Raw genomic sequence first — 13825 nt, forward strand, 5'->3', positions numbered from 1 at the left:
AGTCCCTTGGTCTAAAACAGGGGTGTCCAACTTGGGACCCCGGTTGAGGGCGATGCAGTGTTTTCCTCTGCTGCCCTCAGGTGTTTACCGTCTTGCTGGCTCCCTCCTCTGCCTTGCTGCAGCGTTTGCCCCAGAAAATTTTTTGGGGGCTAATGCAGCCCAGGGAAGCCTGGTTGGACATCCCTGGTCTAAAATCTCCCTCCCTTGGAAGCTCTAGGGTGCTGGGGGATGGCCAAAGCTGAATGTGGTTGGGTTTTGTTGTTTTTTGCCTGGGGTGTGTCTCACACTCTCCCTTAGCCCTAAGCCAGGGGTGTCAAAGTCCCTCCTCGAGAGCCGCAAACCAGTGGGATTTTCAGGATTTCCCCAATGAATATGCATGAGATCTATTAGCATACAATGAAAGCAGTGCATGCAAATAGATCTCATGCATATTCATTGGGGAAATCCTGAAAACCCGACTGGATTGCGGCCCTCGAGGAGGGACTTTGACACCCCTGCCCTAGGCTCTGCTCATCTCAGATTTGAGTTTAGGGAGGGGAAAAGAGCAAAGTGCAGCCGCAGAGTGGCGACACCTCCAAGCCAGCAGGAGACTCCAGGAGTCTGAAAAGACGCGCCGGCACCTCTATCGTTCTTCCGGCCGGCCCACGTGGGGTGTTACAAGCTGTGGATTCCTTGTACTGTAGTACCGGCTGCTACGGGGCATGGCGGAGGTGTTGGCTGCTGTCCGAAAGTGTCTGACGGGCTTTCCTGCAGAGGCCAGAGGTGAAGCAGCTGCTTTTCCCAGCCGCCTGGGTCATTGTGCTATGCATTTGTGTATGTGCGCCGGACATATTAGCTCCTTATGATGAGTGCACATTATTAGTGCTAGAGCCTGATTAAATGGGTTCAATTTTGAGACTTTGTTTTCAAGCTTTGCCTGCAATAGTACTACAGAATGAATTGGGCACCTTCATTCCTTCTACAGCCGCAGATGGCAAACTGAAAAAAAAAAAAAAATCCCTCTACACCCAATGTTGCTGCTCTGCTCCGGTTTTATAACGGATGAATGGCTTGAGAAGAAATTTTATTTGTTGTTGGAACTGCAGTCTTTGTGAGGATTTGGGTTTATTCTGCCAGTAGTGCTTGATGAATGGAATAAGAGTAGAGTTAGTCCTTGCGATATCTTGATGGAAATCCAGTACAGTATATATACGTAGCTGATGTTTTCTTATGAGCAAAAGAAGCAGCTATCTTATGCCCGTGTCCTGCTTAACAAAGAAGGTATAATGCAAAAGCCCTTAATGCAATATTTTATTTTTTTAAAGGACAAATGTGGTGTTTGTTGAGCTCTGTCAATAACCTATGCAATCCATCGGTTCCTATTTCCTGTCAGCCAGCTTAACCTCACATCTGCCCGTTTGACATTATGTGGAGTTGACAGTGATGAATGTGTGTATGGGGAGATAATATAGTCAGTGTGGTAGGGCTGCTGTTAGTAAAAAAAAAGTAAGAAATGAATTTCAAACTACAAGCAAGGCAGCTGCTGGATAAGTAAGCGTTCCATATTAGGGTTGTTTTTGTTGCCTTGTCATTTGTTCATAGACTGATTCAGAAATGCAGTGTCAGGGAGGAGAGGAGTGAACATAAGAATAGCCTTACTGGGTCAGACCAATGGTCCATGAAGCCCAGTAGCCCATTCCCATGGTGGCCAATCGAGGTCCCTAATACCTAGCCAAAACCCAAGGAGTAGCAATATTCCATGCTACCGATCCAAGGCAAGCAGCAGCCTCCCCCCATATCACTCTCAATAACAGACTATGGACTTTTCCTCCAGGAAACTGTCCAAACATTTCTTAAAACCAGCTATGCTATCCACTCATACCTGTGTCCAGAGGTGGTTGGCAGCCCTTTTTTCAATCTGAACTTTTTTCTTGGGAACATCTGCAGACCACTGACATCATCAAAGCAGGCTATATGCTGAGGATAAAATCCAGTGGCTCCCTGTGGCTAGTGGAGAAGAGGAGACGTGCATACCTGGTGTGATCAGAGATGTTTGGAAGCCATTTTTTTCCATATGAACTTTTTTCCTGGAAACATTGTCGGTGGCCCACTGATGTCATCAAAGCGGACTGTTTGCTAAGGATAAAAATTGGTGGCTACTGGAGGAAAGAAGGCATACCTGGTTGATGTGACCAGAGGTGTTTGGCAGCAGATTTTTTTCCCATCTGAACTTTTTTCCTAGGAACATTGGCATTAACCCGCTGAGGTCATCAAAGCAGGTTATTTGCTGAGGATAAAAGTCGGCAGCTCCCTGTTGTTTGGCTGCAGGGCACTGGCATAGGATGTGGCCAAATGGGGCATGTCCTAAGAAGCTCACCAGGCCCCTTGTGAGCCCCAGTGGAGCCATAGTGGCCTGGAGATATTACTGAAGTTGAGAAGTTGGCCATTTTGCATAAATGAAAGGCTAAGACTAAGCATCTGATAGTGCAGTGGTCTCAAACTCGCGGCGTGGGGACCACATGCGGCCCACCAGGTACTATTTTGAGGCCCTCATAATCACAAAAGTAAAATAAAACAGTTTCTTGATCATATGTCTCTTTAGCTATAAATTACAATATTATTATTAAGACTTAGCCAAAAGGAAAGATTTATAAACTATAAAGAGTTTTACCTCATGCAAAATTATCATTTCTTTAATAAGACATTAACTATTTTTTCTGAGGCCCTCCAAGTACCTACAAATCCAAAATGTGGCCCTGTAAAGGGTTTGAGTTTGAGACCACTGTGATAGTGAATACTTCAGTCAATCCACATCCAATATACGCAGTGAGACCTGGGAGCCTGCAACAAGCAGAGAGACATTTAGTTCCTATTAATAAAAAATCTTTCTTCTGTAATTGTGGGTTTAGATTCTGGCGCCTCTTTAAATTCAGGAAATAGGTATACCTCTGACCCACCTACTGTTTCCCTTCTGTCTCCCTTGGAAGTTTTATCCTGTAAGGATTTTTTTTTCTCGATTAATGAGGTATGCCATCACAGGATCCATTGCCACAATCTTTGTCAAATAATTGTATTAAGTCAGTGGTGTTTTCATCTGAGGTTCTTGAGCTAGAAGTCAGTTCCTCACGTGTAGAGAGTGACACGGGAACAAATTTGCCCCTGTCTCCTTAGGATCTATCTCCATCCCTGTCCCTGCGAGTTCTGTCCTCATCTAAACAAGCCTCGAACAGTTTAAAATCATAAGTGGTTTGTGCAGATGAAGACGGGGAAGGGATAGGGATGGAGATAGATCCCACGGGGACGTGTCATTCTCTTCGCAGGTTTCCTTATTGGACATTGGGAAGGTGGTAAAGAGGACTGAAGTTAAGGTGCAAGGCCCTGTATGGCAGCTTGTCCTCACAGTGGCTAATCCAAAAAACCCAAGGAGTAGCAACATTCCATGTTACCGATCCAGGGCAAGCAGTGATTTCTCCCATGTCTGTCTCAATAACAGACTATGGGCTTTTCCTCTAGGAAATTGTCCAAACCTTTCTTAAAACCAGTTACGCTATCCACTTTTACCACAACCTCTGGCAATGCGTTCCAGAGCTTAACTTCTCTGAGTGAAAAAATATTTCCTCTTATTGGTTTTAAAAGTATTTCCCTGTAACTTCATGGAGTGTCTGTCCCCTAGTTTTTGTAATTTTTGACAGCGTGAAAAATCGATCCAATTGTACCCTTCTACTCCACTTGTGATTTTGTAGACTTCAATCATACTGTATCTCCCCTCAGCCGTCTCTTTTCCAAGCTGAAGAGCCCTAATCTTTTTAGTCTTTCCTCATACGAGAGGAGTTCCATCCACTTTGTCATCTTGGTTGCTCTTCTTTGAACCTTTTCCAGTATCACTATGTCATTCTTGAGATAGGGAGACCAGAATTAAACGCAGTACTCCAGGTGAGGTCGCACCATGGAGCGATACAGAGGCAAATAGTTTCAAAGGTGGAAGAAATTGACTATAAGATTTTCAATATGGATTTATATGTTAAGAAAGTGTAAACTCAAGTTGGGAAATTGCAGTCAGTAGGAACTTCCAGTATTAGGGAAAGTCTCCTACTCCATTGGCAACTTGAGCTATTAGAAAATCAAGCTAGGTCTTCCAACCTTAGGTTCCTTAATTTTCCTATTTGTCCATTACTTTCCAGTGAAATTTTACTGAGGAAATATTTCAAAGTGTTGTCATTGACAGATTTTGAACTAATTGTGATTCCTAATTGCTATCATTTGTCTGAGAAAATAGTTGGTAATAATCAAGGGGAAGGCATTTGTGAGGTATTATCTCCTAAAGCAGGGATCAGCAACCTGTGGCTCACGAGCCACATGCAGCTCTCAAGGCCCCAACCCTTTAATTTCCCTCCCAACCCCATAATTCCTCCCTCCTGGGCCTACTGAGGTACCTGGTGGTCCAGCGGGGGTCTTCATGATAGAAACATGGGCTTCTTGCTCCTGCCTCCACATGGCTGCCTTCAAAAATGGCTGCCGCAACTTCTTGCAGCAGCTTGTGGTACTACAGGAAATGCTGCGTGCAGCCATGAAAGGTAGCCATTTTAGAAGGCAGCTGCATGGAGGCAGGAGTGAGAAGGCCACACTCCTATCACAAAGACCCCCGCTGGACCACTGGGTACCTTGGTAGACCCAGGGGGGATTGTGGGGTTGGGAGGAAGACTAAAGGGTCAGGGCCTGGAGAGGGGGGAGAACCTTGGCTATGAGTTGGGGGTGGAAGGGAGGAAAGAGAGATGCAGAGACCTGTGAGGGGTTGGAGGGAAGAAAGAGGGGAGAGAAGCTAGACCTTGGGGTGGGAAGAGAGAGTGAGAGACCTGAAATATCTCAAACTCCCTTCTCTATCCATTGCGGCTCTTTGTAAATCTAGGGTCAAAATTTTAGAATAAATTGGCTCTTTGCTTTAAAAATATTGCCAATCTCTGTCCTAAAGGATAATGCTTTGGATAATTTGTTTTCCTAGAAACTAGTCAGGATGATACACCTGGTTACATTTTACATTATGAAGTTCTACTTTAAGAAAAAAAAAAGGCTACTTATTTTGTGGTAACAAGCTTTGGATCTTTCCAGATGTCTCCAGAGCAACATAAGCTAGCCAAAAAAATTTTTTGCAGTTAAAGCCTAGGCTTTTGGCTCTGGGGCAACTTTTTTTTCTGAAGGTTCCTCCTAATGTTTTCAGATAAACGTTACATTTTCTTTGAATCAGATCAGCTGGAGAGACTTACTTCCTTTTATAAAGCCACGGTAGAGGTTTCTACTGTGGGTCGGTAAAGTAAATGTTCCGACTCTGATAGGAATTCTATGAATGTCAGAGCATTTACCTCATTGGCCTGTGGTAGAAACCTCTACCACAGCTTTGTAAACGTCAACGTTAGATAGGGAAACTAAGGGCTCCTTTTACTAAGCTGCGTTAGGGCTTTAATGCGCGGAGTAGTGCGCGCTACATTGCCGTGTGCGCTAGACCTTAACGCCAACATTGAGCTGGCGTTAGTTTTTCTGTGTAGCGCGCAGTAATTTCCTGCGTGCGCTAAAAACACTAGCGCACCTTAGTAATATTGTGTTGCAAGGTCTTAGTACAGCTCCATATGAGCCCTTACTGGAAGCTTCCTTTTTGGATCTTACAGTCAAGACAGTGTTCCTGGTGGCGATTACGTCAGCATGACGTGTTTCTGAGTTACAAGCTCTTTCCTGCTGGGAGCTGTTCCTTAGGATCATCCATCCTTGCGCATGGTTCTGTGCTTCTTACCGAAAGTGGTCTCTTGCTTTTCACATCAATCAGAACATCTGTTTGCCCGCTTTTTGCCCTAAAGGGTCTAAGAAAAAGGATAAAGCATTACATTTGCAGGATGTTAAGCGAGTGTTTCTCTTGTACCTCAGAATTACCAATGAATTTCTCCTATCAGATCACCTTTTTGTTCTGACCTGTCATGCCAAGAAAGGATGGCTGGCATCTAAAGCCTCGATTTCCAGATGGATTAAAATGGCCATTTTCTCCGCGTATGTGGGCTGTGATAAACAGCTGCTGATCACCTTGAGAGCGCACTCCACTAGAGAGGTTGCTGCCTCATGGGCAGAGGCTAGGACTGTCTTGCCCAAGGAGATTTGCAGAGCAGCTAAATGGTCTACCCTCCATATCGTCACCAGGTTCTATAGGGTGGACGTAGCATCTGGGAAGGATGCCACTTTTGGGGCCCTCCATCCTAAAGTTTATTATTATTTTTTTTATTAGGCAGGTGTAGCAAGCCTGCCCTAGAGTCTGGGGATTGCTTTGGTATGTCCATATCATTTCAGGACCACTTGGCATATTGCACTAGAAAGAAAGAAAGATTAGGTTCTTACCTCAGTAATCTTCTTTCTTGTAGATCTGTCTAGTGGTGCTGAAGCTCTGCCCTGTGAATGGGTTTCACCTGCCTTCTGCTTTAGAATCAGTCTGGATTTGAAGAATTCTCTGTCTGAGGAGCTGAGAGGATAAAAAAAAAAAAGATAATGCATAGGAAGATCCTCAAGACTATGCAGTTTGGTCTAAATCTCTGCTTGTTAGCAGGACATGCGAGTGGCTATGAGTTCTATACATGATTAGTGCTGGTTGCACAAGTTTGGATGTTTTAAGGTTAATTATTATGTTTGTTAAAGAACAGAATTGTAATATCGATGATTTTTCCCCATTTCTCACCTTCCATTTATGTCTTTTATTATAGTGCTACTTGATTGCTTTTGTATGAACTGAGGGGGCAGGAGCAGTTCCCTGGGAAGGAAGCAAAGTTGAAAGCATGATTGACAGTTTTCTGCTAGCAACTTGCAAATTGGGATAGATAACCCTGTCATTTCAGGACCACTAGACACATGTACAAGAAAGAAGATTATTGAAGTAAGAACCTAATCTTTCTTTAATGTACTTTAATAAACTCAATAAAAAGAAAAGAAATGCAGTGTGATATGCTTGGGTGGTTGCTTTGCTTGTGCCCACCTCTTGTAGTGTCTTTTGTAGAAATTCTTTCTTCATTTTAACAGAGTTGCATGTCCTGGAATGCGTGCCATATCTTAATGTACCACCATCCCCACTGAAGTTCTTTCGTGAATGGATATGCCCCAACAGGCCATGTATAATTCGTAATGCCTTCAGTCACTGGCCAGCGCTGCACAAATGGACGTTCAGTTACTTCAGGTAAGCGATGAACTTAGGGCCAACACTACCAATAAAGTAGCCATTGTTAATTGAATTTTGAGTGCACTGCAGGAGAGATATGATCAAGGGTCATATGGGATAATTGTTAATTGAAGATGTATAATTCCTTCTTAGCAGTAGGAGGGTGCTGAAGAATTCAGGTGTGGAGTATGTTTTCCTTTTTTATCAGAATTCTAGCATGGAAGCTGTTATCAAGTTTAATTAGGGCCGGCAAGGGTATCCAATGCCCTAGGCCAGTAGTCTTCAATGCAAGGCCCGCAAGCCAATGGCGGCCTGCAGAGCCCTTCTGGGTGGCTCATGCACCTATCCAAGAGCCAGTGCTTGCTCACCAATTTCATTTCCAGCAGCTCTGCTCTTTTCGGGCAGCTGGCAGCATGAGTGAAGTAAACACTGCCTTTGGTGGCCCAAAAACTTTCTCTCTGCTACTGCTTCCTGTCCCTGCATAGGCAGGAAGCAGTAACAGAGAGAAAGTTTCTGGGCTGCCAAAGGCAGCGTGTTTACTTCACTCACACTGCTGGTGGCCCAAAGAATAAGAGCAGCCCTGCTGAGATTGGTAAGTTAGTGGGGAGAAGAATCTCATTGGGAGGGTAATAGAGAGATGCTGGACCACAGAGATTTAGTTGAAAGAAAGATGCCAGACCTCTAGGGGAAGAAAAGGAAGGGGGAGAATAGAGATTCCAGACAAGGGGATGAAAAGGAAGGAGGGGAGGGTAATAGAGAGATGTTGGACTGCAGGGATGGGGAGGAAAGGGAAAGAAAGATGCCAGACCTCCAGAGGAAGAAAGGGAAGGGAAGGGGCGGATAGAGATGCCAGACTATAAAAGGGGGAAGGGAAGATGAGAGAGATGCTAGGCAAGAGGATGAAAGGGAAGGAAGGCAGAGATACCAGACCACAGAAGGGGGGAAAGGAAAGGAGAAGTGTCACAACTGGATAGGGGAGGGAAGGAGAGAGATGCCAGACCAGGGAAGGAGGAGGGAGAGTCCAGACTAAGGTAGGGGGAGGGGAAAATGAAAGACACATTGATGCCAGACCACAAAGGGGGAAGGAGGGGAGAGAGATGCAAGTCTGAGAAGGAGGGAAGAAAGATCCCAGGCCATGGGGGGAAGGGGGAAGACAGATGTCGGACCATGGGAGAGGGAAAGAGAGGGAGAATTTGGTACATAGGAATGGAGGGGAAGGGGAGAGAGAGGGAGGATATGGTGCACAGGGATGGGAAGAGTGTGGAAGGAAAGAGATGGCAAAAATGCTGTTTATGGATAGATGAGAATAGGGGAAAGTTGAATGTTAAAAGTTAATGCCAAAATTGGATGTAGGCAGAGAGTGAAGGAGAGAAAAATAGCAAATGGATAAGAAGGCCCTGGAAACAGAGTTAAGAGCAGACAGAAGGAAGTGTAACCAAACTGGAAAAAAGATGATTAGAAAAATAAAATTGCCAGACAACAAGGGTAGGAAAAATGATTTTATTTTCAATTTAATGATTGAAATATGTCAGTTTTGAGAATTTATCTGCTCTCTATATTTTGCACTGTTCAGGAAGAAATGCATTTTTTCTATTTCTCTGGTATTATACTGCATGCAGAGTCTGGCATCTTAGGATTTCATTTGTGTATATTAGGATTTGGGGTCCTGTATTTGCATAGGGTTTATCTGTGCTTTCTGCACGTTTGACCAAGGCCAGGTGTTCTAGTAGGAATGAACGTTGTGAAGTGTTATTGGTATCATGCCCTCAAGTAGGAAGATATATATTTGTTGCCTCTCCTTCGCCCTTTTGGACCCAAATAGCCCTTACTTAAAAATTTGCAAAGACCACTGCCTTTGGCAACTGGCAGCCCAAAGCCTTATACCCCTTCATAGTCCGGCATGTCCACTTGCCCTCCAATCCTCCTCACCATAGTCCAGCAATTCCATTTCCCTTCCTTACTTTCTCACCCCCATGTGACCAGCATCTCTCCTTCTCTATCCCCTGTATCTGCTGTCCAGCTTTTCCCTCTTTCCTTCCACCTGCAAGGGCTACAGTACTTCTGCTGCTGCCCTTCCTCTTCTGGGATCAAAGAGACAAGAGGATTCAGTTCTAATGAGGTGTCTTTAATCACAGGCCCACACTTGAGCACTTTTGTGTCCTGTTCCTCTTCCAACGCAGAGCTTTCTGTTGGAGGAAAGATGGGATATAGCAGTGGTTAAAGATCCTGGTACTAAATCTGCTTCCCCCTTTGGCTTGGAAAGAGGGAGGAAGGGCAGCAGCAGGTAGAATGGAAAAGGGAAGAGAAAAAAAATGTTGTACTTCTGGCACATTGTCACTTACTCCCTGGAATGCTGCCACCCTTGGATGCCTAGTCCAAATTGTGATAGGGTCAGCCCTAGGTGTAATAATCCAGCAAAGGTGGGCATGAAAAAGGAAATGCAGCTGTTAGGAATTTGACTCCCACTCTGTCCAACATGCTGACTTAATATCTCTCAGCTGATACAGCTATATCGGTCATGCATTGTCTATTTTTGGCATGTCCAGAGTTATTTTGTTCATGCGTACTTCTTCAGATGCTGGTGTTAGGTTTTTTAAAATTTATTTCTGTAGATCAAACTACAGAATAACACAGAGACAAAGTTTTGTCCTGCCCTGTCCCTGCGGGGTTTGCCCCATCTCTGCCCTGTCCCCGCAGACTCTGCTCTCATTTGCACAAGCCTCGAACACTTATGATTTTATATTTAAATCTTTTTTATTAGTGTATAAAAAGGGACAATATTATGTACAACTGTTTATAAATCACAAATAGAGCCTTCCATTTCAATCTGGTATTTATATCATCTGAGAAGGTAATTGGATTGTCTTTCAAATATAGATGTAGAAGAGAACCTAAACTGGAGTGGATGAACGGGCAAATAAGGCCCATAAACAGTGCCTTAACTTAGACCACTGGTAGGTGCCCTACCGGTGCCTAAATTAATTCCAAAACACTGTTTAAAACGGTACTTAAGAGAAATTTCAAGGCGCCTACTGGTGCCTTAAAAAATGGCACTGGAATCGCACCTCCGGAGGTGCCTACCAGTGCCTAACGCCACTATAGGTATGGCTAACGCCAGAAGTGGCGATAGGCACCTCCAGAGCTGGGATTCATGTCAAAGGTAGGCACCAGAAATGTAGGCCTTGAAAACCCTGGCCTACATATCCGGTGCCTACTAGTGCTGCCCGATTCAGCCTGTTGAATTGGTTATTCGATTCGATTTTCCTGCCCAATTGGGTGTTTTGTTTTTTTCAAACATCCTGGTGGGTTTATTTTATAGCCTCTTCACCCCCTTTGCTTTCTCCTGAACACACTGGTGCTGTGGTGTAAACAAAAAAGACTTTTCCTCTCCCTGTTAAATCCTAGCTCAAGTTTGCGGTCTAACACCAGCTTTGGCAGGATACACATTTCAAATCTGACATATTGTAATCACTAAACAGAAAATATAATTAGTTTTTCTACCTTTTGTTGTCTGGTCATTATTCAAATTTTGTTGGTCTCAGGCTCTGGTTGTCTTCTGATAACTTGCTTGCCAGGGTCTCCTTCTTTCTTCTTTCTCCCTACTAACCATCCATCTTCCATCTCTGTCCTCCCCTTCCGTTTCTCTTCCCTTCCCAGGAGGTCTGGAATCTTTCCTTTTTTTTGTCTCCCTCCACAGATCCACCTTTTCTTAACTACCCTTTCATCCAGCATCTCTCCTTCCTTCCCCACCACCCCAGGGTCCACTATTTCTCCCTTTATTTTCCCAACTACCCTCCTATCCCCCCTCCACACCATTCCTTGTGTCCAATTTCTCTCCCTTTCTGTTCCTTCCCTCCCTAAATCCCATTGTCCATCATCTCTCTCCCTCTCCTCTATTTTCAGACCCATTTCTTCCTCCCCAAAGTCTGGCATATGCACATCTCTTTGAACCCCCCCTTCCCTCCCTCCGTGTACTTCTATACCAGGGCCCCCTCCCCTGAAGGTCTGTCCCCCCCTTGAAGGTCTGTCCCCCCCCCCCCGAAGGCCTGCATCCCACCCCTAAAGGCCTCTGCCACTATCCTTGAAGGCCTGTTCCCCCTTGAAGGCTTGTCCCCCCTTTGAAGACCTGTCCCCCCCCTTTGAAGGCCTGCCTTCCCCCCCTTGAAGGCTTGTCCCCCCCCCCTTGAAGGCCTATCCCACCCCTGAAGGCCTGCCTGCCTGTCCCCCCTGAAGGCCTGCCTGCCTGCCCCACCCTGACACAAATTATGTCATTTAACAGTTCATTTAAATCCAAAAGCAGCTTCTGCAGTTTTTTGGGGTTTTTTTTTTTTTTTAAATCATTGAATTCAGTTGCCAATTGTGTAAAATGTGTTTTTACATATTGATACTAGTTTTAAGTTTTTAGAGAATGACACAGGAACAAAGTTTATCCCCTGTCTCACGGGCTCTGTCCTTATCCCCACCCCGTGGTTAAATGCAGGTACCATCTCCGTGTTATTTTCTATCGCAGACACAAACCATGGTTGTTGGGTTTCAAGGATTTTCTCAGTTCCTGTCGGAACGTGAAACATTGGGGTGCCTTTCCTGGTATGGGCCTATTAACTGCAAAATTGCATGCTTCAGATAATGGTGCATACACAGCAATAGTATATTACTGCTACTTTCTTTAAAGAAGTAACGGTTTGTCTTTCACTTCATGTAACCTGCTTGACATTTTGACCAGGAAGGTCGTAGGCAGCAAGGAGGTGAGTGTGGCAGTGACTCCAAGTGGCTATGCCGATGCTGTGTATGAGGACAAGTTTGTCATGCCAGAGGAGCGACTCATGCCATTTGGCTCATTTCTGGACATCTTGGAGAAGAAGGTGAAACTGCCTGGTGTGTTTTATGTACAGAAGCAATGCTCCAACCTGATGGCGGAGTTCTCTGAGCTTGTTGGTGATGTGGAGCCTCATATCTCTTGGATGAGTGAAGCACTAGGTAAAAAATAGCAACTGCTTGTGAATAATTTCCAATAATGTTCTACAAGAGTCAAAATGGGGGTTTAGTGCTTGAAGGCAGTAAGTGTGGGATCAAGCCATAAAGATTTGGCTAATTGGCAAAGATTCGTCGGCAGGTGACTATGTTGCAAACATAAGGAAAGAGAACAATTTTGCCTTGATACGTATTATTGTTGCTGTTTTCCTTTGTATGCTTTATTGTTCTGCCTTTGGAGGCAGAAAAAAAATGACATTGATTTCTAAGCTTCCAAAGAGAATTTATGCTGATAAGAATGGGGTGGTTTTGTGTAGAGAGTCGTCGTATGGATTGCTTTAACACATATTTGAATCTTTGGCAATCTACAAACATAGAGAATGAGAGGGAAGTGCAGGCACAGGCTTGGAGCCGAGTACAATTATTTTATGCAAACTAAAGGAAAGTATGGACAGTAGAAAGGGAGGTGAAATTGTACACTTCTGGTTTTGCAGTGAGGAAGGGATAGTGACGGGATGGAAAATTGGGTCTCTGTTTCACATTTGTTGAACACACTTGTGATGCATTAATTCTTTCTCATTCTCAGGAAAGAAACCGGATGCTGTGAATTTCTGGTTGGGGGAGGCTACTGCAGTGACATCCTGTACGTAGAGAGTTCCCCAGCATTGACATGGCTGAGAGATATATAGCCTGTCAGGTCTTGAATGGCTTTAACAGGGTAAAAAAATGAGCTGTGTGGACACATTTATTGGTCTTTCATCTTGGGGAAGCTACAGTGGGCTCAAATTTTAATAAGTTATGGTTTATTAATCTTGTTATACCGCTCGTTCATTTCACTGGACCAAGCGGTTTACAGAATAAAATAAAATAAATATAAAAAAAGAACTCCATTATTAGATAGTATAGACCTGGCCCATATAAACAGCAAACATACTAAGGAACATTCACTCTTAAAAAACAAAACAAAAAAACTCCATTGTTGAGCAGAATAAATCTAACCCTACAAACACCAACCATACCAAAAAGCATTCACTCCTAAATAAAATCATAGAAATACCATTGAACTTTAAAATCTCACCAGACTGCTAACTGAAGATCTAGAACATTTAAAATATGTGAGTAATATCGGATTGATTTAAATCTTGCCCAAATGCTTCTTTATAAACTGTTTTTTAACATAATTTTGAAAAATCTTAAATTTGCTTCTAATCTCAACTCTCGTGGCATATAGTTCCATAAGTTTGGAACTGCAAAGTAGAATGTTTTATTTCGAGTAGACTCCCATCTAGCTCTATAAACGGAGGGTATTACTATTTTATTATCTTGAATAGATCTCAAAGTTCTTAATAGTGAATAAGGAATCAAATACAAATGTAAATAAGCAGGTTGTAGAGAATGTTAAAATAACATGAGCTAAGTGATCCAAGTCTCATCCATATTGCCTTACATACATAAACCGGCATGGAGTCGGTCACAGATGTGAAATGCTTACATCCCACTTGCAGGGTAAGAGTGAGGTACATTAGAAGAGGGTATGAAAGGGTGGTGGGGGGCTGATTTTTCACTAGCACTGTCAGGATATGCCAATATTTTGTGTCAGGCAATATTAAGTCAGTATCCTTTATTTAGAGCAGTGTTTCCCAAGTCTGGAGTACCCTCTTGCCAGTCTGTTTTTTGGGATATCCACAATGA

The 13825-nt window shown here is 43.8% G+C and overlaps 1 protein-coding gene across 1 annotated transcript in view; it reads left to right on the forward strand.

Moving 5' to 3' along the window:
• The first annotated feature begins 604 nt into the window (after nt 1–604).
• JMJD7 (jumonji domain containing 7) overlaps nt 605–13825 on the forward strand; it is a 32878-nt gene continuing 19657 nt past the window's right edge. The window contains exons 1-4 of the mRNA XM_033951265.1: nt 605–762; nt 7027–7180; nt 11886–12139; nt 12720–12776. Coding sequence (XP_033807156.1) covers nt 702–762; nt 7027–7180; nt 11886–12139; nt 12720–12776 — 526 coding nt within the window. The 5' untranslated portion in view covers nt 605–701. The remainder of the gene's footprint in view (nt 763–7026; nt 7181–11885; nt 12140–12719; nt 12777–13825) is intronic.

Source organism: Geotrypetes seraphini, chromosome 7, assembly GCF_902459505.1.
Source record: "Geotrypetes seraphini chromosome 7, aGeoSer1.1, whole genome shotgun sequence".
NCBI classification, from domain to species: domain Eukaryota; kingdom Metazoa; phylum Chordata; class Amphibia; order Gymnophiona; family Dermophiidae; genus Geotrypetes; species Geotrypetes seraphini.